This window comes from Nicotiana sylvestris, chromosome 1 (genome assembly GCF_000393655.2).
Source record: "Nicotiana sylvestris chromosome 1, ASM39365v2, whole genome shotgun sequence".
NCBI lineage: Eukaryota > Viridiplantae > Streptophyta > Magnoliopsida > Solanales > Solanaceae > Nicotiana > Nicotiana sylvestris.
This window is the reverse complement of record NC_091057.1, coordinates 139,504,325-139,530,267: the sequence shown is the minus strand read 5'-3', so window position 1 is coordinate 139,530,267 and position 25,943 is coordinate 139,504,325. Positions and strand designations below refer to the sequence as shown.

The following is a 25,943-nucleotide window of genomic DNA, read 5'->3' as shown; positions in this document are numbered from 1 at the left end:
TACAAATCCAATTCAAACATAAAGTAAACATCGCTAAAGCGTAGAAAAATTGAAGTTTACCAGTCGTCTTGTGGATTATATAAAGTCAAAAAAATTTTCCTCGCTGCTCATTCGCCGGTGGTGATAAGTTTAAATCAAGGCAAGCTCTTTCATCAGGAAGTTGTCCGACAAAAACTGCTCCAGAATAACCATCCGATGATTGGGGGTTATCCCTACTATACACAACCTCATTATTGGGAACGTCTTCAACCTTGACGTATATTTCCAATAATTTTATGACAATAAATTCTCTATATTCATCCGGGATACGCAAAAAATCTCTAAGAGTTTCATCATCTTCGATGTTAAACTCAGAATAATAAGCAAATCCTTGCGGATACGGAAATCTACCGGTTACTTTATGGTTCACCGAACGTTTCCTCACACTCATTTTTTTACGTAACAACGGTATCAATTTATCATACTCCATTGTAAGCGGCAATTTAACATGACAGTGTGGATGTGAACTATACCTCATAGAGTTATTCTCCATTACAACCTCACTCTTCCCCCCCCCCCCAACCAATATATTGAGTGGATTTTCATAAAATCCTAACACATTTAAATAAGGCAAGTCCTAGCTCGGGGTGCAGATTTTTTTTTATGTAAAACGCGGTATAATACCACGCTTTATATATTTGAATTATTGTTATGTCAGTTAACCGTAGAACTCTTATTGATGGGCCCAAAAAAGAAGTAAAATGCAGTATAATATTGCGCTTTAGGTAAAACGTAGTATTATACTGTGCTTTACTTTAACGACTAAAATTCCATTAAAGTAAAGTGCAGTATAATAATACGTTTTAAGTAAAAAAGTAACTTTTTTTTAAAACTATAGAAACGTATTTGAAGTCAAAAAACTTACTATTTTGGTTTCGGACACATAATAGTATAGTTATGCAAAATAGTAGAGAGAAGCTGCTACCATATGCTCTGAACTCAACAATATTAGAAGTATCTCTTGTATAACGTTAGTGGATGGCAGAGGTTTCGATTTGATGGTCAGAGAAATTCAAAGTATAGTCAATCGAGATAATCACTTTTTCACTCATAAAATTATCAAAAGCAGTTCCAGGTTGTCAAGTCGAGGAAAAAATTAGGTGTACTGTACTGTACTACTATTGCCAACTGCATACTTTTAGGCACCCTTTACACCCCATGGTACTGACTTAGGTTTTTATAACGTAGTAGACTCTTATGTATATTAAGTACTATAACATATTACTTTTTCTTATCTCATGGTTAAACGTTCCTAATTGGGTTGAAATTCCTCTACATTTAATCAAAAAGAATGAAGAATCTTTCGATAGAGCTGTTTATCTCATAGAAAATTTACTTGACATGAATTTAAATTAATGAAAATAGTAAACTTCAAATAAAGAATGATTAAAGATAAAAAATATTTGTATTAAATTAGCAAAAAGTATTTGTCCAGTTATTTGTCAGACGTTTTTCACTAGTTTATTCGACAACCATCCAAATTCACTTGATACAACCAACGCAGATTTTGGCGAACTTGGTTGCTTATCATATACTAGTATTAAAAATAATTTTTACTCTATTTCTTTTAAACGATTTTGGAAATTAGTACCCTGATTCATCTCAGCTTTTTAATTTTGATTTTGGAAATTAGTTCATATCAACAGCTCATATGCCACCAAATTTGACTGTTCTTTTAGGTATATGAAAGAGATGTAAGCACCATTAATTGTAGTTATCACAATTATCGAAGTACTATTCGAGCTAGTATTTGTACTAATCAACATCGTTTTGCACTTCATTATTATTATAGCAGATAATAATAAGAAAGTAAAGTTGGGAGGTCCCAGCTGGAGCAGATGTAAGGTATGATTTATGAATTCGTTCGAACTTAATAACTTTGATTTTGATTTTATATCATATCTAAGAAATTTATTGAATAAGTAAAAACAATAGATATCGAACCTAATAAAATAAAAAAAATTGTGGTAGAATTTTAAACTTAAACCCATAAATTATGGCACAAAACAGAGGAGTGAAGAGACTAGAGAACAAGCTAGACACGAAGTCCTGCCTGTCTTTGGATTTATAATTAAAACAAAAGAGAGAAAAAGCAAATGCCAGCTATTCCCACATCAATAATTGAAATGTTAGTAGTAGCATGTGTAGAAGATGATATTTGACTTAAACTGTGGTGGGTTTTTTTGGTACTTGAAAGCTCAGTGTCCTGCTGCTTTTTTTTGTTGTGGGACCCACCTTAGTAACATGCCGAATCAAGTTTATGGATTTTGAATTTACAATCGATCCGGTTACTGGGTTCTTAAATAAATAAATATATATATATATATATAATTAACTTTTTAATACTAATATATACTATGAGATTGTTCCGAACCCGTAAACAATACACTACCTCCGCCTCTGCCTTGTAATATTTACGAATATATATATAAGCAGTGGAGAAAAATTAGGAAATGCCGGACACTAGGAAGGAGCTAACGTTTGTGGGTAATGAAGAAACGGACAAGTGGTCTCGGAGGAAACGCGTTTACTGTCGGGGGACAGTGCCTCACTGTTGCCACTGCTAACTTCACGCCAATCCTTTTATGGATTAGGTTTTGTATCACAATCCAACACACGCACTCAATGTGGAATCTATTTTACATTATTTTATTACTTACTCCATTTCAATTTCGTAAATAAAATACATATATTTACGAAAAAATTATAATGTATGTTTGTGGTGTATATACATTATAAATCATATACTTTTTTAGGAAAATTCATATATATATATATATATATATATATATATATATATATGCATATGTTGTTTATATATGTCTTTATATTTAATTATATATCATCGATCCATTCCATAATAATTTTTTTCCTTTTTACACATGGACCTTTTTATTTAACTTAATCCTAGCAAAATTATATATTTGTATATTCCAATGGAATAAAATACATATATTTCGTGAAAAAATAATATAATACATGTTTATGGTATATTATAAATCATGTGTTTTTTAGGAAAAATTATGTATATATGCATATGTTATTTATACACTTATTTATATTTAAAGAGATATTATAAATATTCCATTTATATTTTGCACTAAAATAACATGTATATTTGTACAAATTATCTGTATATAAATAGTATATGTGACATATTTTTTTTTCTTCTATATACATATTAGTGGCATACTAATATTTTAGATTAAATTTTATGTAAGGTATATGCTAACAATATACTTTGAATAATATCAATATAATAATGTAGTATGATGTATATATAAGTTACATATGTGGTATATATATATGACATATTGATGGAATATTTACATTGTAAATTATCACAATATAATATACTTGAAATATGTTAAATGTATATTTTTAGTTAAAATAAAATTGTACAAAAAAAAGTTTAAAACTCAAAAAAGAAAGAAATACTAAAATTCTCATTGTGTAGAGAGAATTATTTTTGAGATATTCTTCTTTCAGAATCTTTGATATATTTGGGTAAGTGTTATTTATGGAAGAGAAAAAAGAAGTTATAGAAGAGTGAGAGAAAAGAAAATGTAGCAAAAAGTGTATTAATGTAGAGGGATCCCTTAGTTAATGGAGTTATCAAAATGAAAGTGCTAAAAAAGTAAAAAAAAAAAAAAAGTGCTGTTTTTGAAATAAACAAAGTCTACTATCATTTATGATAATAATTTTTAAAAAGGGACCAAGCATGTAAAAATCTGAACAAGCTATGAGCCTGATTACCTTGACAAACTGTGCTTGTAAAATACAATGTAACAACCCTTATCAATAAAAACACCTATTTGTCCAATACACGACTACCTTACCCCTTCCCAATTTGGTACATCTGATAAACCCACCGTCAAATTTGATCTCCTAAGTCCTAGCCCTTGTAAATAGGATTTCTCCCTATAAATAATATTCGTCTGTCTTAGTTAGAGAGTATGATATTGGCACAATGAAGCACCAAATGGTTCTACTGGAGAATATTTTGTTCTCTTAAAACTGTATGCATGAGTACATGCAATATCGGCGTTCCAAAAGTTTTTGGTCCAATATCAGTTAGCATACGCAACTCTACATATCATTATTTGGAGAACACAAAACAATATAACTCTCTAAAAGAGTACTTTCCATAAAAATAAAAATTGTAAGTTTGTAACGACCACAAAAATAGCTTTAGAGGACTTTCATGTGAATAAAGAGAAACGAAAGAGGAAATGCATATCGTGAAAACGAAGCATAATCTTTTGGTTCTTCTCAGTGTCTTATCCCACACTCGTTATATTCTTTTCCATCTTTGACTCTGCAGTGGAAAACCAAAAAAAGGAAGTGGAGAAGGAAAGTAATTCTCTACCCAAACTTAAAGCAGGATTGAACTGCTATGTCCAAAGCATACTTTTTCCTTTACTGTCAAGAACATAAACAACATGATCCAGTGATACGTCAAAGTTCAAACCTTGGGATCTGCACACTGATTCCATCAACACTTTTACTTTAACGTCATTCAAAATTGTCGCCCTTCTGCACAAGAGACCAATCCTTCCCATTCAGACAGATTCCTTATACTTTCAGACACCATTTCAGCCTTTTGTCTTCTCAAGATCCTAGTAAAGCCAAAGCCAAGATTCATCTTGTGCTTTTCCCCCCTTTTTTCTCCACTTTACTTGTAGTACAAATATTCCCACCCCTTTTTTCTTCATCACACATGAAAATAAGAATGAAAAGAGAATAAAAGAGTAAAAACATTGGGGTTCTCAAGCTAATTACCCCTCAAGAATAAAGGGATAACTAAAAGATGTGTCTAAATTTTCCTTTAAGAAAAAGGTGAAAATATTGGCAAAACTTCTATTATTCACACCATATTATGTACAATCTCTGTGCTATACAATCACAGGCCGAATATTAAACCAAAAACCAAACCTTGGACTTGTTACAATTCTGGCTGTCACAACATCCCAGCTTATGATGCCACTACAAAGCAGAAAATGAAAAAAATATGTCAAGGTTGAAGACAGAAGAGATAGAGCCACTTGCATGAATCATTAGATACTGCATAACATTTCCGTGTTCATAAGGTCATCTCCAACCTTGCCCCCATCCCCCCCATAATAGGGGAAATATTTGGGGGAATTTAGCTCCAACCCTCCCCCATTTTTGTCCCCAAAATGGGGGATGAATAGTGTTCCCTCAAATATGGGGGTACACTATTCATCTTCCCCATTACTATTCATCACTTTTTTATTATTATTTTATTATTTAATCTTTTAATTTATCTCTTTATATATACCTAATTATGTTTATGTAATGTCTTTATAATATTAATATTATATCTTAACTTTGGTGTATAATTTTGATAAATTAATTTTCGTGCATTTATTATTTTTATGTAGAAATGGTAGTAGATGAAAATCAACGATTTCAAGAATTTTTATTTCGACATAGAAGAATTAAGGACAAAGATGCTCATTTTGCACTTCGTAATGCATTAATAGATCATTTATGGGAGAATACTAGAGGTTGAAGTTGAATATTTATCTAGTATTTCAAATGAATTTTATCGTTATGTAATATGTATTTAATTAATCTTGTATCGCAATGATTTCACTTTTATTTGAATTATTAGTTAATCTATGATAATTGCTTACAAATTATATTATTTAAAATTTTATGGAATTGTTTTAATTACGGAAATTACAAATTAATAAAAATAAAAGATGGAATTTGTTTAATGGAAATTAAAAAATGAAATTGAAATGAAAGATAATAATATAATATAGAAGAATTAGAAGAATATAAAAAAGTTTGGGAAAAAAAATGGGGGAATGGTTGGAGTAAGTTGTCCCCACCCCATTTTTGGGGACCAAAAATGGGGTAAAGTTGGAGATGCCCTAAGAAATACTCCTATTTAGATTAACTCTGATGGCAATAAGCAATGTAACCAAAACTTATTATTATCTAGGTTTACCTTCGTTGACCTTAATCTCCAGAAGTTCCTCAATGGGTTGGCGGCATATAGGGCACTTATTTGATTGATGCCTCAGTGCTTTGGCGCACTCACTGCACAAACACTGCCATTTTGAAATACCAGAGTTAATGGACATCAAAGAGGAAAGAAATTGAGAATATAAGAGAAGGCACAACTTTAAAACAAGAAAACTTCCTGCTGACAGACTATACCTTCACTTCATTCTCTTGCTTTCCTATATTTTATCGTTTTTCATTTTTTATTTAATGTAAGGGCAATTAATAAGTCCCTACAGGAACTCAAAGGAGAGATCAGATGATCAAATAAAGCATCCTAAAAAAACTACGACATTAAAAATCAGCAGCTAGCATTTAGTTCCGTTGGTTTTAGAAACCCTCAATATATCTCTCCCACTTCTTGCAAATGTCTAATGCTCATAAAACATAAAGTCTATTTCTCTTTCTTTTATTAATCACTCCCTCCTTCCCACTTATGTCACATAATATAGAAGAAAAAAAAAAAGGAAGTTGTCACAAATTATTACCTCGAGTTATTTACAATTTTGAGAATATTAGCCTATTAGGTAGTGTTTAAAGGAAATGCTAAAGCGGAAAATGACCTATAAAATTATATAAACATTAGCGTCTTCACGTGAATATATTATTACAGATGGTCACCTTCATCTGCTGAAATAGGTCAACCTTTAGCTCCACAAAATTTTCTATAAAGTGTATAAGCAGGCACACAAGGCAGACATAGATGTGTCACATAGATTCACATAGTCCACTAGGGAGGGTTAGTCATGGCAAAAGCTTCAGAAGGCAGACTAATAAAGATCACATCTCGCTGGCAGACATATTTCTTTAGCCTTAAACTCTTCTGACTAGTACTCTACTTGCTTAATTCAGTATTGTGAGAGACCGTAAGTACAATTTTACATACATTTCAGATTTCTAATAATTATATATCCAGAAGTAGTGAATTTTTTTAAGCTTTTTCAATGAGAAATAAACGTAGAGGTAACAACCTGTTAAAATTGATCAAAAGCATTTGGTAGTCATTTGACCCCTCTTGAAATTCGAGGGCCTTATCCCCAACTCCAGCTCTGGAGTTCATTATATTCCCCAATGTCAACCTCCAATAAAGACTGAACTCCGGTATGTTACTGGGAGAACCAAGTCTGCCAAATTGCAAAAGCAATTATTGGTTTGTTCTTCTTTTTTGGGTTAATTTGTTGTTCTTAAGTAATGAAGCAGCATCTATAACCTAAAGATTCATACAAGATTTTCAAACTAGAAGCAAGACCAACAATGAGTGAATGTGCGGGTGCAGACTAGAGACATCAGGAATGGTCAAGTTTTTCCAAAAGTCTACTATATCATCAATGTTCACAAAAACCTATGGCCCATCATATGCTCCAGTAAACTCCATGAGAAGAAGAGCCATCAGCCCTTCTTTTTTTTTTTTTTCCTTTTTGAGAGGAACGCCTTTACACAAGTGTAAAATCCAACACTACTTCTGAACAGGTTACTGATAAAAGTATGAGCCAAGAGTAATATGCACCAGATTCTCTAGACTTATCATATATTATTAGCTTGAGATATTGAAGAAATAAATCAACTGTCAAAGTAATGACCATACCATATGCCTACATGGCAAAACTGCTGTGTCTTTTGGCTCAGTCATACAAATCACGCATTCTTTTCCTGACTCGTCATCATTGACGGTAGTTTCATCTGAATTGCTGATACCATAAATCTCTCGCAACTCATAGCGAACTCCTTCAATCCATAAAATCTGCTTGATCACTTTCACTTGAAAATGATCCTCATTATTCTTCACTAGCACAGCTTCAGTTATTTGTGCATGGGGAGACTTATCTAGTGATTGCTCATCAAACTTCTCATCTGTTGGTGTAGACGGAAAACATGACTCCGCTGATATAATAAGCGGGAATATTTCTTCTCCTTGGGTTGGCTTTGATAAGTCATTGACGTCAAAAAACCCGAGGTCAATTCCAGTTCCTGAAGGCTGGCAAAACTTTTGGCCCAGTCCTTTTTCAAATGGTATTTGAACAGGCTTGATTTCAGGATATACAGGACTGAATTTGCAGTTGGCCCCTTCCTTCGCAAAGTAGAAAATGGTGATACTGCAGGCAAAGGACAAAGGAAAAGAAATAAATGTTATTCTAAATTTTTTGGTCAAAATAATAGTAAATGCTATTTTATGAAACATCAACTGAGTGCCAAACTAGGATAGCATAGCACCAGCATCACTAACATAAGTAAGAAGCAATCATTGGAACCAAAATGCCAACAGAGCATATTCTAAAAATTAAGTAAAAACTTTTCGAACAAGACTGCGAAATGGCTGAGAAACAATCACATTATATATAGGTTCATGAACAAGATTCATTGCCAAACCTCAATCAGAAATACTCACGCAAATTTAGCAGTGTCACAAAAGAGAAAGATCTATATTCTGTTCTGCCAGACCCAAAGAACTGGCTCTTCACAAGAAAATAAACACAATTTACTCATTCCTATTGCACAAGGCCCTATCAAGCAGAGGCGGAGCCAAGATTTGAAGTTACTGGGTTTGGGATTCTAACATTTTTATGTTACTGGGTTCTTCTAAAGTAAGAATTTGTACTTATTCAATAAATTTCTTAAGACAAATATATGGTTTGGACTAAAGCTACTAGGTTCGACCGAATCCGTTGTCGAAGCTCTAGCTCTGCCGCTGCTACAAGAACAGGGAGAAGCCAAACAGAGAAAATGCAGGAACTTCATTCCCCTATAAAACTTGAAGAGAAAGCCAAAAGACAACTGCTCCATTGACAGGTTATTTGTGACTCCAAAAAAGAGAGAAGCCTGCTCAGTACGATGGCCTACTTAAAAACCTATTACTTAAGAAGGATTTGTTATGCGCCACGTACCGAAAACCTTCTCATAGAAATACAAAAATTAACCTGACTGATCTTTTCGTCGGAGATGTTCTTAATTTTAGATAATGAAAGCACTCAATTATTACTAACCCAAAGAAATATGACCTCTCTGAGATATACGGTTTAATAATCAATCAGAATGTAATGCGCATGTCGCCATCCAGGAATCTGATATTTGAAAAAGTGTCTGATCCAGAAGAACTTCCAAACATCTATCTATTTGTGGGGTTTGTCCTCTAAAACGAGGGCTTAAAGAAAAAGAGGAAACAACAATTTTCTTATACAATAATAAAGAAGTACCTCAAGCAAAATAAACTCAGATTTTTATGTCAATTGATATTTCATAGATGATCTCTTTAGACTACATACAAACCAACCAGTGACAGAGCAGGGATTTCACTTTGGGGGGGGGGAGGGGGGGGGTTTCAAAATATAAAGAAGTAAACACACAAAGAAGCCAAGGGATTCAACATACACACACACACACACACATACATACATATATATATATATATATATATATGAAAAAAATGACTAATCTACATAGTATAATTTTCCGGCGAATAGGTGCCTATTGACTCCCTTTGGACAAGGTAGCTCCACCCCTGCCAAGCTACCATACTAGTTCAGATGTTAAAACATTATTAGCCAAGAGTTTAGCTCAATGAGGCTCACTGAGCTAGCTAAGTTATTATTGTGGAGACCTTGAACTTAGAAGTTTTTATCTTCAAAAGTTATTGGCAGACCTTCAAAGCATTGTCATGTAGTTTTTGCCGAACAAGACAAGAGGATGTAAAAGAGTAACTCATAATAGCTTCAATTAAACTTTTGTCAAGCCTTGGGATCAAGACTCTCACCATAACTACTAGAATATCATTCCATAGATCGATAACACAAAAAAATTGCCTAAATTAAAATCTTACGTAAACAGTTGGATCAGGCTTACACAGCTTTACACAATACTATCCCTTCGATCCCTGAGTTTTAATCTCATATAATAATAGAAGCAAAATAATTGTTATATTATCGAGGGATCATAGTTCTAATCGATACCACAATATCCATCAAAATAATTAAATCAAAGCCAAATTAGACATAATTCAGTCAAAAACTTACAGCATTTTTGCAGCCACTACATAAGATCATTTACAGAATTACAGATTCCTCATTAATTTTCAATTTAGTCATGTTTTTGAATCCTCCATGCCAGGGTTCCTTAGAAGCTCATTTCCATAACAAATTACAGAGTAGTAACTACACAACTCAAAGGCATAATAATTAATATAAAAATGAACCATGAAATCAAAGCAAGAGGGAAAAATGATTAGTACCTTCCATCAACAAGGGCATCAAAAGTAAAGGTAACCAAATGGCAATCCTTATTGAGCTCATCGAGTTGAATCCGTATAGTATCCTTATGAACATTAACATCATTCTTAATCTTCTTTGCATTTTGGTGATCCACATACGGCACCACCGGCAACGGCGCTGGCGGAGGTCTAAACCCACCCCCCCATCCGTTATTACCGTGAGGATGATAATAAGGAGGGTAATGATTTTGAAAGACTACAGGCCTACTACTACTACTACTACCATAACTGGACTGATGATTGAAACTGAAATGGTAATTATAAGAATTTGAAGGAGGTGGTGGTGGAGGGTAAGTCGGGACTACGTTATGGCGTGGAGGCGGGGGGAGTAAAGGATAGGGGTTTTGCGAGGGGGGAGGTGGTGGTGTTGTAGTTGGAGGAAAGGAGTAGCTTGGGTGGGGAGGTGGTGTAATAGGAGGGAGGGGCGGAGGAATGGAAGAAGACGGTGGCGGTAGTGGCGGAGGAGGGTGGTGGAGGTGATGATTTTGTTGCCTTTTACTCAAAGAAATTCCCATTTTTCTTGCTTAGGGAAGAAGAGGCAGAAGACGAAGAAAAGTTTTGAAGAAATCAGCGGAAAATTGGAGGAGGAGATGGATGAAAAATGTGGGACCCACGCGGGAAGATTTGGTCTGATCAACGTTTAAGGGAAATGGGTAGGATGTTTAGGTGTTGAAGAAAAATTAAATAATTTGCATTTGTACAAGAACTTGATTTTTTTTTTTCCAGCGTTAGTTTAATAAAAAAAACTCAACCTCTTCTTTTAAAAAAAAACTTTTTTTTGCAAATTTGGCTATTAAAGTCGGTAGTGAAATTAAAACGTCAGATTATGATTAATCCCATATTATGACGACAAGAACATTACCTTATGTTAATAATTTTTTTATATTGTTATTTTATGTTATTTTGATTCTAGAATATGTCAGAATTTGACATTTCTGTGTTCTAACAATGTATAGAAGTATATCTTTTTTTATTATAAATTATTTTACCTTTTTAAATAGAAAAAAAGGCGTGATCTTATTAAATCGCATTTCTTTTCGTCTTATTAAATTGCAGTTGTACTTGTAAATTTAATACTTCTATAAAGACTTGTGTTTGAACAAAACAAAGAAAAATCTAAATAGTATATAAAGTAGGTATTTAACTTATTCAAAAGGACTAAGCATTTAGTCAAAGATATAACTTTTCTTATTTATGATTTTTCTCCAACGAGGATTATTGGCATTCTTTTCTTCGCTGCTGGCAATTAAATAAAATAATATTAATATTGTTGAAATGCCATTTTGACCAAAGATCAAATAAAACAATTTGATGGAGAATTGAGGATCTCGAAGCCTAGTTTTGGGCTTCGACGAAAGAAATGTAGTACATTATTTACTTCTCATTAGGTTTTAATAATCTCTTAAATTAATTATTAATTATCACGATTATCACGGTTCTATTCCGGTTTATTTATTCATCATTTTGCTGTATAAATTATTAGAACTATGAGTAGACGGTTGAAGAAATGAATGTGTTTACCTCGAATAAAGAAAGTAACAGACAAAGCTAGCAAGATAAACCCCAACTTTCTCTCTCTAGAAAGTAGATGACTATACCACCTATTTCCACTAGCCAAACCACCTCAATCCCACCCAAATCACCAAATATTCCAACCAATACTATGACAAGCGTGAGTCGATCAAATGATCATAATCCTACTCCCCTAGGAGACTCTCTCACGGAATTGAAAAGAAACAATTGAAGAGAAAATTCTAGAAAACTTGAATGAGAAGAAATGATTTCATTGATTGTCCTGCTGCTATAATGTATTGTCTATATATATATATATATATATATATATAGCTCAACTAAGAAGTAAAAATATATATTGCTAGTGCTACGTAAACTCATATTGGCCTAGTTGTAACAAAAATATAGACTAGTATAATTAAATACACATGTGCTCCTGTACAGCTGTCTGTGTCCATGTTCCTGCCAATCTAGAACCTTCCACGTGCATCAGACTTCATCAAGTAGAACTAATTAAAATTATTTGGTCAAGTTTAAGTCTCCTTTGCCTCTACCAAACACTTCCTCACGGATGTGTATTGGCTCAGATTCATCACTGGCAACACCCCCCCCCCGCAAGTTGGAGGGCGGGGCACGAACTCCCAACTTGCAGAGAATAGAGCGGTGAAGAGGGCCGGCAAGAGCTTTGGTGAAGATATCAGCGAGCTGACCGGAAGAGGGAACGAACGACAATGAAACCAGGCCATCCAAGAGCTTTTGACGGACGAAGTGACAATCAAGCTCGATATGCTTTGTCCACTCATGAAAAACAGAATTCTTCGCAATATGGATAGCCGCCTTATTATCACAGTGCACTGGAACAGGTAAAGAAGGAACAACAGAAATGTCACCAAGAAGATGAACTACCAACTGAGCTCTGCAACAAGGCACCGCATAGAACGGTATTCAGCCTCTGCCGATGACAAAGAGACAACTGCCTGCTTTTTGGATTTCCAAGAAATTGGGCAACCACCGAGGCTAATAAATAACCCACTAACGGAACGTCGAGTATCAACACAAGATGCCCAATCAGAATCGCAATAGGCAACCAACTGAAAAGAAGGATCTTTAGACAGAAAAATGCCTAAACCCGAATCTGCCCGAACATAGCGAAGTGTGTGAAGTGCAGCCTGAAAATGATCTTGGGTAGGAGATTGCATAAATTGACTCAAAGATTGCACAACAAAAGACAAATCTGGGCAAGAGTGGGTTAGAAAGTTAAGCTTGCCCACCAAATGCCGATATGTTGAAGTATCAGAAAGAGGAACACCAGAAGCAGAGGTAAGTTTGAGCGATGAGTCCAGAGGAGCAGAGACTGGTCTGGAATGAAGGCAGTTAAAATCCAACAGTAACTTAATAGCAAATTTACGCTGGGAGACAATGAGGCCATCAGACTCGCGAAGTAATTCCATCCCAAGGAAATAATGAGCAAATCCCAGATCCTTGATACGAAATTCAGAATCCAAAAACTTCTTAAGGTCAAGTATCTCAATGGGACTGTTCCCTGTGAGGAGAAAATTGTCTACATAAACAGTGATAAGCATAGAAAAACATCCCTGGTGCTTGTAAAATAGAGAGTAATCATTTAGCGACACAATAAAACCCGAGACACAAGGGCAGTAGAGAGGCGAGCGTACTATTGGCGTGAAGACTGCTTAAGGCCATACAAGGATTTACGGAGTCGACAAACATGATGAGGAGAAGGAAGAGACATTCCAGAAGGTGGCCTCATGAACACCTCTTCATCTAAATCACCGTGAAAAAAAAGCGTTATTGACATCCAACTGAAGTAGAGGCCAATCACGCTTAATAGCGACACTAAGGATGCACCGGATAGTAGTAATCTTAACTACAGGTGAGAATGTCTCTGTGTAGTCAATACCCTCTCTCTGAATGTCACCCTGAATTACCAATCGAGCTTTTAGACGCTCAACAGAACCATCAGACTTAGTCTTAAACTTGTAAATCCATTTGCAGGGTAAAATCTTCTTTCCAGGAGGGAGCTCAACCAAATCCCAAGTTCTATTAGTCTCTAGAGCTTCGAATTCTTTGGCCATTGCATCCTGCCAACCTGGATGGAGAGTTGCCTGATGGTACGTGGAAGGTTCTTGGACATGGGTAAGGTGTTGAGGATATTCTGATTTTGGGTGGATAAAGCAGTAAAAGAAAAGGAATGTAAACAGGTAACAATACGGGAAGGAGATGGAGAAGCTGTGTTGCACATATATTCACTTAAGTATCCAGGTGTGTGCCTTACTCTGATGGACCTCCGTAGTGTTGGACTCGCGACAACATGAGAAGGAGAAATAGCAAGTGGAGAAGGTATAGGAACAGACAAGGATGATGCAGTAGATGTAGGAGATGTGGGAGATGTAGGAGAGGTGGGAGATGTAGGAGGGGATGATATAATAGATTCAGAGGAAATAGGAGTAGGTGAAACAGAAATAGAGGAGGAATTCAAAGGAGACGAGGTAGGAACTGGATGTGGGAAAGGAGAAACAAGACGAGTAGAAACAGAAGAAATGACAGATGAAATAGGAAGAGGAGAATAAAAAGGGAATATGTGTTCATGGAACTTAATATTTCGGGAGACAAAGAATTGTTGTGATTGTAAACTCATGACTTTGTGGCCTTTCTTTCCAAAAGGATAACCAAGGAATACATAAGGTGTGGCTCTAGGATCTAATTTATTTCTCCCATAAGAGAGCGTAGAAGCAAAACACAAACAACCAAACGATTTTAGGAAGAAGTAATCTGGTGGTTTATCAAATAATTTCTAGTAAGGAGAAACATTACCCAAAATTCTTGAAGGAAATCGGTTGATAAGGAGTATAGTTGTTACCAGACAGTCACCCCAAAATTTGATAGGTAAATTGGACTGAAATAATAAAGCCCGACATATTTCAAGTAGGTGTTTATGCTTGCGTTCAACCACACCATTTTGTTTTGGTGTCGCTACACAAGAGGTTTGATGGAGAACACCAAGAGAGGAGAAAAATTGAGAATGTGTAGTCCCTGACCCAAGCTCATAAGCATTATCAGATCGGACTTTCTTGATTTTGACATCGAATTGTCGCTCTACCATGGCAAAGAATGCTTTGAGGATAGGAAAAGCATTTGACTTAGTGGATAACAATAATGTCCAGGTACATCTTGTAAAATCATCAACAATTGTCAAGAAGTAACGATGACCATTATAAGTAGGCGTAGAATATGGACCCCAAGTGTCTATATGAATGAGGTCAAATTTTTGTTTAGAAGTTATATAGCTAGATGGAAAGGATAGTTTTGTTTGTCTTGCTTTTGGGCAAATTACACAGACTTCATTTTGTTCAGAATTCAATTTGTGAGGTATTCCAGGAATGTTACTCATAGCAGGGTATGGTAAATGACCCAAACGTTGATGCCACAATTTACTCAAAGTGCTACAATTCATAGAGCAAACAATTTTATTCATTGAATTAGCTTCAGTTACAACGTCGCTAGAAAGACGTCCATCAAAAGGACTTATATTGAAAACATCTGAAAATAGAGATTGTGAAGAACTACATGGGACACTAGGTTCAACAGAAGTAGTGGAATTGACACTGACATTGGAAAGACTAGAACTAGAACTGGGAGCTGCATTGTCCAACACATAGAATCCATCAGTGGTCTCACCAAACACGTGTAGCCTCTTCAGAGAAGGGGCCTGTATGTAACAACCAAATTTGCTAAAAATCAGTAAACAATCAAGTTGAGTGCACAACTGTTGTACAGAGATCAAGCTGTGTTTAAAACTTGGTACATATAGAACATTTATTGAATCAGATTAGGAGGAATAAGCAATTTTCCAATGGCAATAGCTTTAACTTTGTATCCATTTGGTAGATTAACATATACAGGTTTTGACAATTCTTTGGTTTCATGAAGGAGTGAAATATCATAAGTCATGTGTTGTGTGACCCTTGTATCAAGTATCCAGGGATTATTAGGAAGTTTACTGAGGTGAGAGGAAAAAACATACAAAGCAGCTATCATACCAGCCATGTTAGCAGTCACATTAGCCTCAAAATCCGAAGAAACTCCTTGACCTGCATGAAGATTTTGAAGTAAATGAATCAGTTTATCACACTTCTCCTTTGAGAAGCCTTGCACTATACTCATGGGATTCACAGTCAGGTTAGTCTCAGAAGAACCTCCTTCTTCATTTCCAAATGCTGCATTTGCACTCCCTTGTGCATTTCTATAAGTCCTCTTCTGCTTAGTGAACTTGAAAGAGGGAGGAAATTCGTGCAACTTGTAACACTTTTCAATCAAATGTCCTGATTTCTTACAATAATTGCAAAATATTCCACCTTTACGATTCTCAAAATTGCCTTTCTGGGCATTACCTCTATTTTCCCACTTTGCATTTTGAAACTTTGTACCTACTACATTGAATGAAGAGGTTTGTCCTGAAAACTGTATAGAAGCATGAACTTCACGTTGCTTTTCTTCATGCAACAGAATAGAGTAAGCCTCATTCGGAGTGGGCAAAGACTTCATCATAAGAATGTTTCCTCTATAGATGTATAAGCCTAATTTAATCCCATCAACAACAGAATTAGCTTCTGATTTTTCGTCGCCTTCAAATTCCTTGTCTTAGCTCCACATTTACACTCACATCCACAAATTTCGAAAATGTTAAGAAACTTCAATTCGTCCCAAATTCGTTTGATTCTAGTAAAGTACGTGGCTATATCATCAGTTCCTTGCATAATACTACTAAGTTCTTTTTGCAATTGAAATAATTGAGTTCCGTTTGACTGTCCATACCTTGTCTCTTGTTCTTCCCAAAGTTCCTTTGCTGTAGAGGAGTACAAAACACTATCACCTATATCTTTGCTTAAGGAGCTAAGAAGCCATTGGATTACAATATCATTGCACCGATTCCAGTTCTCAAACTGAGCTGATTTCTCATCTGGTGTTTTGATACAACCGTTTATGAAACCTAATTTGTTCCTCACAGATAAAGCTATCAACACACTTCTCCTCCAAGCTCCATAGCGGGAACCATCAAAAACTTGAGATACAATGGTCAAACCAGGGTGATCAGTCGAACTCAAAAAGTATGGATTAGAATAATCCATAGCACTAGCTGGAGAAGTCACGTTTGATGGAGAAGAAATTGTATTTGTTGTGCTGCCCATTCTCAGAGAAAATTGAACAAAAAAGAATTTGAAAAAAAATCGAACAAGGATTATTGAAGAGAAGAACAATGGACTCGTAGAATCAATAGGAATCGGAAATGGATTAGAAGAGAATTGATTCATGTAATCTCGATCTCCATCACTGATCTGATACCATCACAAAATTGAAAAGAAACCATTGAAGAGAAGATTCTAAAAAACTTGAATGAGAAGAAATGATTTCATTGATTGTCCTGCTGATGCAATGTATTGTGTGTATAAATGTATATATACAACTCAACTAAGAAGTAAAAATGTATATTGCTAGTGCTATGTGTCAAACTCCTATTGGCCTAAAATGTATATTGCTAGTGCTACGTGTCAAACTCCTATTTGGCCTAACTGTAACAAAATATAGACTAGTATAATTAAATATACATGTGCTCCTGTACAGCTGTCTGTGTGCATGTTCCTGCCTATCTAGAACCTTCCACGTGCATCAGACTTCATCAAGTAGAACTAATCAAAATTATTTGGTCAAGTTTAAGTCTCCTTTGCCTCTATCAAACACTTCCTCACGGATATGTATTGGCTCAGATTCATCACTGGCAACACTCTCCCTCTTTCAAAGAAATACTACTCACAGACCCCCCCCCCACTCTAACCTAATAGCACTATAGGGGGGGATGTCTTCCTCACTGCCTATACGCCAAGAAGCGAAATTAACAACATCAATTATATATGCAGGACACACATTTGGAGGAACCTGTAAAGGAAGACTACTGTATTAGCCTATCACCAGATGATCTCCGGCGAATCTACGATCCTTGGAAATATTGAATCATCATCAAGCTCTTAGGTAAATGAATTCTACACCACTACCTAAAGAAAAAAATCTAGGACTTGTGAAAACTTTTCGATTTTTTTTCATTAATTGACCTGGGTGCAGACTACTATATTGCGAAATTCTCTAAGGGAGAGCATATGGTGAAAGCTTTATAGAAAGGCCCTTGGTTTATTAATGGCTATTTTTTATCAGTTCAAAAATGGGAAGCTAACTTTGTTGCTTCTGAGGCAAAGCCTCTCTCTACGGCAATATGGGTCCGTCTTCCCCAGCATTCTACAGAATTTTACGATAGTTTAATCTTGTAAAGGATTGGAAACACGATAGGAAAACTGTTAAAGGTTGATGAATGCACATCTGCTACTCTTAGGGGAAGATATGCAAGGATGTGCGTGGAAATCCCCATGGATATTCCTTTTAAGTCTTTTATTTTTATTGGCTCTCATAAGCAAGACATTTGTTATGAAGGAGAAAAGTTCTTGTGCAAAAATTGTTGTAGATTAGGCCATGTTGCCCCTCAATGTCATTACTCCATTTAAAACAAAATGCCAAGGCACCATGTATCCCCACCAATTTTGAAAATATTCAAAAGCAGGAGTAGGAGCCAATGGAGGACGACTGGAAAACAGTCTCCTTTGCCAAGACAAAAAGGAAGCTTACACGATCTCCTACAACTTCCACTCATAATCAAAATGTCCCAGGTATAAATGTCAGAATTTATGATGCTGATACAAATAAATATCTCAACACTCAAAAGCTTAATTACGTGAAAAAATCTACTAGTGTTTAATATGAGAAAGATAAAAGGAAAATCCAAACCACTAATGAGCCGTTTTTCCTTAACTCTAATATGATTAACAACCAATTCTTTAGTCTAATGGAAGAGCCCATGGTTTTGGAGGAAATAACCTCTTCTAAATTTGATAGTATCCCTTCCACCCAATGCATGCCCACTTTGCATGACACTTTGTAAAATTTAAAGCCACACGTGGACAACAACATGCAACCCTCTACTATTAGCTCCCAATCATTAACTAAAAATTCTACTAACAAAAATCCTTTGCTTAATCATCAACCTCTTAATAAAATAAATTCTAGCCTTAATAGTATGGATTTTTCTCCAGCAAACACCCCATGCACTGACACTATCTTTCCCGTTAATTCCAAAGCTCCTCTAACTCCACTAGCCAACAAGCTCTCTGAGGTATGCCAAATGGACACCTCTCACGACCAAGTGTCACAAACCAAATCCTCCAAGGATCTTGTTAACTCCCTTACTCTTCCCCAATCTGACCCAATACAAGTAGAAAATTCTACTATAAAGTTTCCTAGGGAATTGTCTAGAACCAATTCCACTCGACCAAAAATCCTTAATATAAACTCTGCCACTCATAAAAATGCCAAGATTACCAATCTCATCAAGGAGGAGAAACAGACTTCTTCAATCCTTCGTTACCAACACCTCCCAACACAATGAACAACCTTCCCCCACTTCCCCCTCATCTCCCAAATCCAACAGTTTACTACACCTCTCCACCATTTCCCCAAAACTACCAACCCCTATCTTGGCTAGAAGCAGGACTGATGGGCCATGCAATCACGTTCAACATGGACATCAATGGCCAGGACACGATCCTTATAATCCAGAGCACCACTTATCTTGATCAACTAATATCGGAAGGAATGAGGCTAGCCATGAACAATTACATGAACCAAATATGGATCAACAATGTCCTACATCCCTTGGCTCCAACAATGAATCAAAATCTTATTCAAGCCATGCAACAACAATGAAATCTTCCTCCCCAAGCAAACCCTCAAGTCCTACAAAATCCACCAGTAGAGCTTCCATTCTTCATACTGGAGGAGCTTTCCCAAATCAACCCCATTTTTATCCCTTGGGACATGCATGCACATGCAAAAGCCTAGAACAACATTCCAATGCATATGGGAAACAATCCCCCTCCCAATGTGCAAGAACCAGTAGAAAATCACCTAAAAGAGGAGAAAGAAATAGATCTTCTACTTATGAAATCGAGTGTGGAATTTGCAAACCTAAACAAAGTAAAAGTACTACTATTCAAAGAGATTCTGAGCAAGAAATTCATCTTCAACTGCCTCCTTCAATGTTCAAATGCTCAGTGGACATAAAGCCTCTACGGGACCCAACTGTGGGAACCCATACAATGATCTTAGATCCATGCCAAATGAGGACCTCAAACTCCAACTTGGAGGAGGAAGAGATGACTCAACCCAACCCGCCAACCAAGAATGATGAGATCCACTAGAATCATCTTCTGGAATGTCCGTGGTGCTAACAATGACGACTTTTACCATAATTTTAGGGACCTAGTTGACACTCATAGGCCTTGCTCAGTTGCTCTCCTTGAAACTAGAATGGCAACGCATGGTTCCCTTCTTAATGATTTCAATTTCTCTAAGATGATCGAAGTTCCCTTTGAAGGCCAATCTGGAGGAATGACCATTCTCTATGACCATACCATGGTCACAGTTCATAATTTCACAAGGAGGGGTCAAGAAATTCATGCAATGATATAGGTACTTCCCTTTCGCTTTACTTGGTTATTAAGCACTATCTATGCTAGTACTAATATTCATGCTAGTGATTCTGTATAGGAAAATCTTATTAATATTTCCAATAGCTACAAGGGAGGATGGTTAGTGGGTGGAGATTTTAATGACATTACCATGTCATCCAAAAAATTTGGAGGAAGAATTGTCAGTATTTCTAGGACCTCTAGGATTTGGAACTTTAACAAATGTAGACTTATGGACTTAGGTTATAAGGGTAGCAAATTTACGTGGTCCAACCATAGGAAAAGGTTTAAGGGTTTAATTATGGAAAGACTAGATCGTTTTTTAGGTAATGAAGACTGGGCTAATCTTTTTCCTAATGCCACAGTAACCCATCTTCCAAAAACTTACTTTGGCCACAATCCTCTTCTCTTAAACCTTAACTCCTTTCCTCGTGTAACTCTTTGTAAACCCTTTAGGATAGAGAATATTTGGTGCACTCATCCTAATTTTGTCAACTTAGTTCGTCAAAATTGGCTTAATCATAACCTTTTAGAAGCCACTCACAATTTTACTATCAACATCTCCAAGTGGAGTAAGGAAACTTTTGGTGATGTCTTTAAAAGAAAAAAGAGAATTCTGGCTCGTCTTAAGGGTATACAAAACTCCCACAATTATACTCATAGTTCTTTTCTCCAAAGCCTAGAATCTTCTATGAGAAATGACTTCAATAATATCCTAAAACTAGAAGAAGACTATTGGAAACTTAGATAACGAATTTCATGGCTCAATGATAGGGGCACAAACAAAATTTTTTTTCATATAAGTGTCTCTAATAGGAGAAGAAGAAATCATGTCAGCTTCTTTAAAGATGACCAAGGGAATTGGGTTGACAATCATAGTGATATCCTTACTCATGCTCAATTTTTTTTTTTGAGAATGCCTTTACAACTTCCCACTGCTTTACAAATAAATCGGATATTTTCAGTGGCCTTGTTAGTTTTGACTCCTTAGACCTCTCATCACTAGACAAGCCCCTTTCAAACAGTGAAATTATCAAGGCTATCTTTTCTTTTAAGCCTTACAAAGCAATTGGTCCATATGGTTTTCACTCATTCTTCTATCAAAAATACTGGAAATTTGTCGGGCCTAGTGTTACTTCCTTTTGTCATGAAATCTTCACTTCCTACCAAAATTCTGCCAATATTAATTCCATTTATTTGTGCCTTATCCCTAAGATACACAATGCTAATAATCTTAAGAACTTCCGACCTATAGGATTATGCAACACCAACTATAAAATCATCACTAAAATTATAGCTTATAGGTTAAAACCATTCCAAGACCAAATCATCAGCCCCTTCCAATCCAGTTTTCTAAAAAATAGAAGAGCTAGTGATAATGCAATCTTTATTCAAGAAATCATCCATAACTTCAAAAAAAGCTCTAGTAAAAAGAATAGAATGATCCTAAAAATTGACCTAGAAAAGACTTTTGACAAGTTGGAATGATCTTTCATATGTAGAACCCTTAAATATTTCAAAATTCCTCCTAACCTGTCAAAATTAATCATGTCCTGTATTACCACGTCCAGTATGGCTGTTATTGTGAATGGTGCAAGGAGTGATTTTTTCTATCCTAGTAGAGGTATTAGACAAGGCGACCTCATGTCTCCTTATATTTTTATTCTCTACATGGAAATGTTATCACGTTATATTAATTTCCAAGTAGACATTAAAAGATGGGATCCAGTTACCATTTGCTCAAATGACCTTCCTCTATCTCACATTTTCTTCGCAGATGACCTAACCCTTATGAGTCACATCAATCAAAAATCTTGCACTTTTATTAAGTCTGGCCTTGACATGTTTTGTAAGTACTCCGGTCAAAACATCAACATAGCCAAATTAAAAGTTATTTTTTCCAAAAACTGCACCAAAGACATTAAAGTTGCTACCTCTAGTTTCTTTGGTATAAAGAGTAGTAATTCTTTTGGAATATACTTAGGATTCCCCATCCTGGATTCTGATCCAAAATCGAAAGACTTTCACTTTATTATTGATAATATGTAAAACCGTCTAGCAAATTGAAAAATTAATTGTATTAACATGGCAGGTCATACCACCCTTACTTCATCAAACCTTGCTAGCATTCCCAATTACATAATGCAATATACCTTTCTCCCAGAAAAAATCCTTAAAACCATTGACAAAACTTCAAAGAGATTTTATCTGGGGATCAAATGATTCTAAAAAGAAACTGCACCTCCTTAAATGGGATACCATTACTCTAGGAAAAAACAAAGGTGGCCTTGGCCTTAGGAAAGCTAAATCAAAAAACATAACTCTCCTAACAAGCCTTGCTTGGAGATTTCTAAACTATCCTTACACCCCTTGGGCCAAAGTTCTCATGCAAAAATATATATCTTCCCCTTCTTGGGAACCAAATAACAATGGTTTATTCTCTACATCTTCTTGTTCCAACCTCATTGAGACCAACGAAACTCCTTCGAAAAACTTTAGTTGGATCTGGAAAACTCAGTGTCCCAACAAATTAAAATTTCTTCTATGGAAATATTACCACAATAGACTACCTTCTAGATCCTACCTTCATCATATAGGAATTAACGTAGACAAAATATGTATTGTATGTCGCCAAAACGAAGAAGACATCCCCCACATTTTTATTCACTGCATTATTGCAATTTTTTTTGAAAAAACCTTAACATTAGTATTAACTGGCCTACTTCTAAGGATAACCTATGGGTAGACAAATTAAAAAATTCTAACTCGTCCATTTCATCTACATTTCTCACTTGGTTCCAATTATTTCCTTTTGCAATTTGGAATCTCTGGCTAAATAGAAATAATAACCTTGAAAACAATACTTCTAATCATGTTTTAATCTCTTCTGTTATCAAGCAAATGATTGAATTTGCATTACTAACTACTAGAGAAAACTCTCCCTAAAAAAATATTATTTGCAACACTCAATAGCACAAACCCCATGCTGGTTGGTTTAAGCTAAATATAGATGGAGCTTTCCACCAGAATCGCGCAGGAATAAGAGGAGTCATAAGAAATAACACAGGAGAATGGATCATGGGATTCCAACAAAGAGTTCAAGATGTAAATTGTACACATGCTGAAATTCTGGCCATGACTAATGGCCTAGGGTTTATCTCTCAACACAATATATGGCCTTGTGAAATAGAAACTGATTCAACACAAGTAATTGATCTTTTAAAAGAGGGCAACACCCCTTATGATTTTTACTACAACATGCAGGTACTTGATCTCCTAAAAGGACAAGGAGATGGTGATCCGGCATAACTTTAGAGAAGGAAATGAAGTTGCTCACCTGCTAGCCCAGGAAGGAGCCAAACAACCAATGCACTATAGTTTAGTCTGTTATGTTGTAACCTCTACCTTTGTTGAGTCCAGGAGGCTGTAGGACAAGGAGGGTTTTTCTCCAAAAAATAAATCTGTTTGTGAAAGTAACTGTAAGAAACTTGCCAAACTTGGTAACCTAAATGCCTTATATGGCCTTTCATCCTTTTGTAATGATCCACTAGATCTTGTAATGGACGTTACGTAGTATTTATCAATAAAATTATTCTAGTTTCCCAAAAAAAAAATTAATTTTGATTTGTGATTTTAAAGATACGTGCTTTAGTTCAATACCAATTAATAATCAAGAAAAATAAAGTATAGATGAATAAAATAAGTAAGATCAAACGAGTAGATATGTCAGTATTGGCCTCGAGCCTAGTGACCTCGAGACGAGCTAGAACAATAAAGCAAGAATAGTAAAATTAAAGGACAATTCTGATGAACAATGAGCGAAAAGTATGATAGTATATTCTTTGCCAATGATTACATGCCCTTTACAAATGATTGGGGTCCCCTTTATATATATAGGGAAACCCTAAAATAGGGTACATTTCTATTTACAGTAAGGAATCTTATTGGGGACAGCTGTATAACCGCCTAGTACGAATTTGTACTAATTCGTACAAATCTATTCCGGAATTCACGCCATATCTTGGGGACGTGGCAAGAATCTTATCCTTTTGTAACAAACTCATAACGACACTGTTTCGGAATCGGTCGTACCTAGCTCCGATGTTCCTCGAGCACTTAGGTCTTCGAGCCTCTTATTTTACCTTCGAGCCCGAGCTTGGTCTATATCGAACTTTTGTCCCCGATGCGACTTCTCGAGCCTACAAAATCGGAGGCATATGATTTTGACCGTATACATCGAGCTTGCTCCTAGTCTATTTTACCGGCCGGGTTTTCACATGAACACTTATAAGCTTACATAAATGGGTATCATCAAACTCAAAGCCGATTAACGGATTCTATCAACTAATTATTATTTCACAATGCTATTCGTTATTGTCCAATCTATTAGGCATACACTACTCTGAATAGAGTTGTACCTTTTGATAAATCAAAACAATAAACAAATCACATTGATCATAACTATATCAAAATTAGGAGTATAAGCTTGTTTAATGAATCAGAGAAAATATTTTATATATATATATATATATATTTAGTACAAAAACATATTTTCTCTACTTGGTCCGTTCCATATACACTAAGTATGCTAGCACAAGAAGTTGGAGTAAAACTACTCCCATAATCAAGATAAATTATACTTTAATCTTGTGGTATAACCATCTAGATATTTTGCCCAACAATATATTCAATTGTGAATGTGAGCACGTGATTTTTGCCCTATATGAATTACTCCCACAAATTCAAAACAAAATAATTTTTTCCATTATTTACAATTTTGTAGATTTTCGTAGCATTTTTCATTAATTGTTTGCATTTGTCTGAGCATGTTAATTTTGTTTAACTAGTGAAAATAAAAAAAATGTTGCATTTGAATTTTAGGATTTAATTTTTCTTTTTTTGAATTAAGTAGTAAATTAGTTATTTTATAAGAATTGGGAAAATCACAAAAAAATATAGTTATTTTTGCACTTTTAATTTTCATTGTTAAACTTTGGTAGTTTTTCCTTTATTTGGTTTTTAATTAATTGTGTTAATTGTTAATTAGAGTTAATTAATTTAATGTGATAGCATAATGGGATTAGGAATTAATTTAGGTTTATTTTTAGTTTTAAATCAAAAGAAATTAGAAAAATTGAAAAGAAAAGAAAACAAAAAGGGTCTTGTATCAGATTTGTTGGGCATTGTTTAAATTCTCAATTTCCAAGCCAAACCAAACACCCTCAACCCATCCAAATACCCGCGAATTGGGGCCCAGACCCGCTCCTAGTTACCCGGTCCATCCCCTTACAATCCAAACGGCCCCGTTTTGTGTTGAGTAGATCTCAACCGTTAACTTTCCTTGATCCAGCGGTCGTGAAGTGGGGGGTCGATAGTATTTATATGTACGAACCTCTAACCCCCCTCCCAATCGTCTCTCTCATCCCCTCTCTTCAGAGACTAGAACCCTAATCCACCGCCACCATTCCCCCACCGCCTTAGGGTGGCGGCGCCACCTCCAATCC

At 35.5% G+C, this 25,943-nt stretch overlaps 3 protein-coding genes and 1 long non-coding RNA gene across 6 annotated transcripts; 1 reads left to right on the top strand and 3 right to left on the bottom strand.

The window, feature by feature from the left end:
• Nucleotides 1-4,162: 4,162 nt before the first annotated feature.
• Nucleotides 4,163-10,969, bottom strand: LOC104219198 (probable E3 ubiquitin-protein ligase LUL4). Of its 2 annotated transcripts, XR_011405605.1 has the most exons (5): nt 10,298-10,969; nt 7,661-8,168; nt 7,047-7,199; nt 6,020-6,122; nt 4,880-5,025 (listed from the first exon to the last, which is right to left on the bottom strand). XR_011405605.1 is itself a non-coding variant. In XM_009769832.2 (4 exons), the coding sequence occupies exons 1-4, from the start codon at nt 10,849-10,851 to the stop codon at nt 5,015-5,017; spliced, it is 1,176 nt and encodes a 391-aa protein (XP_009768134.1). In that variant the 5' UTR covers nt 10,852-10,969; the 3' UTR covers nt 4,163-5,014. The 2 variants fall into 2 exon arrangements, 1 of the variants encoding a protein (XP_009768134.1); XM_009769832.2 differs by lacking the exon at nt 7,047-7,199 and having other exon boundaries at nt 4,163-5,025.
• A 1,398-nt stretch (nt 10,970-12,367) lies between these two features.
• LOC138875145 (uncharacterized mitochondrial protein AtMg00810-like) lies at nt 12,368-13,667 on the bottom strand. The gene is made up of 3 exons (XM_070153970.1): nt 13,578-13,667; nt 12,759-13,443; nt 12,368-12,702 (listed from the first exon to the last, which is right to left on the bottom strand). Exons 1-3 carry the CDS (start codon nt 13,665-13,667, stop codon nt 12,368-12,370), a joined length of 1,110 nt encoding a protein of 369 aa, XP_070010071.1.
• Nucleotides 13,668-13,676: 9 nt separating this feature from the next.
• Nucleotides 13,677-24,053, top strand: LOC138886559 (uncharacterized). Of its 2 annotated transcripts, XR_011405603.1 has the most exons (4): nt 13,677-13,742; nt 13,865-16,048; nt 17,785-17,896; nt 23,704-24,053. It is a non-coding gene; the product is annotated as an uncharacterized lncRNA (long non-coding RNA). The 2 variants fall into 2 exon arrangements; XR_011405602.1 differs by lacking the exon at nt 23,704-24,053 and having other exon boundaries at nt 17,785-18,389.
• Nucleotides 15,497-17,236, bottom strand: LOC104219199 (uncharacterized). The gene is made up of 2 exons (XM_009769834.2): nt 15,910-17,236; nt 15,497-15,578 (listed from the first exon to the last, which is right to left on the bottom strand). Exons 1-2 carry the CDS (start codon nt 16,415-16,417, stop codon nt 15,544-15,546), a joined length of 543 nt encoding a protein of 180 aa, XP_009768136.1. The 5' UTR covers nt 16,418-17,236; the 3' UTR covers nt 15,497-15,543.
• Nucleotides 24,054-25,943: the final 1,890 nt, after the last annotated feature.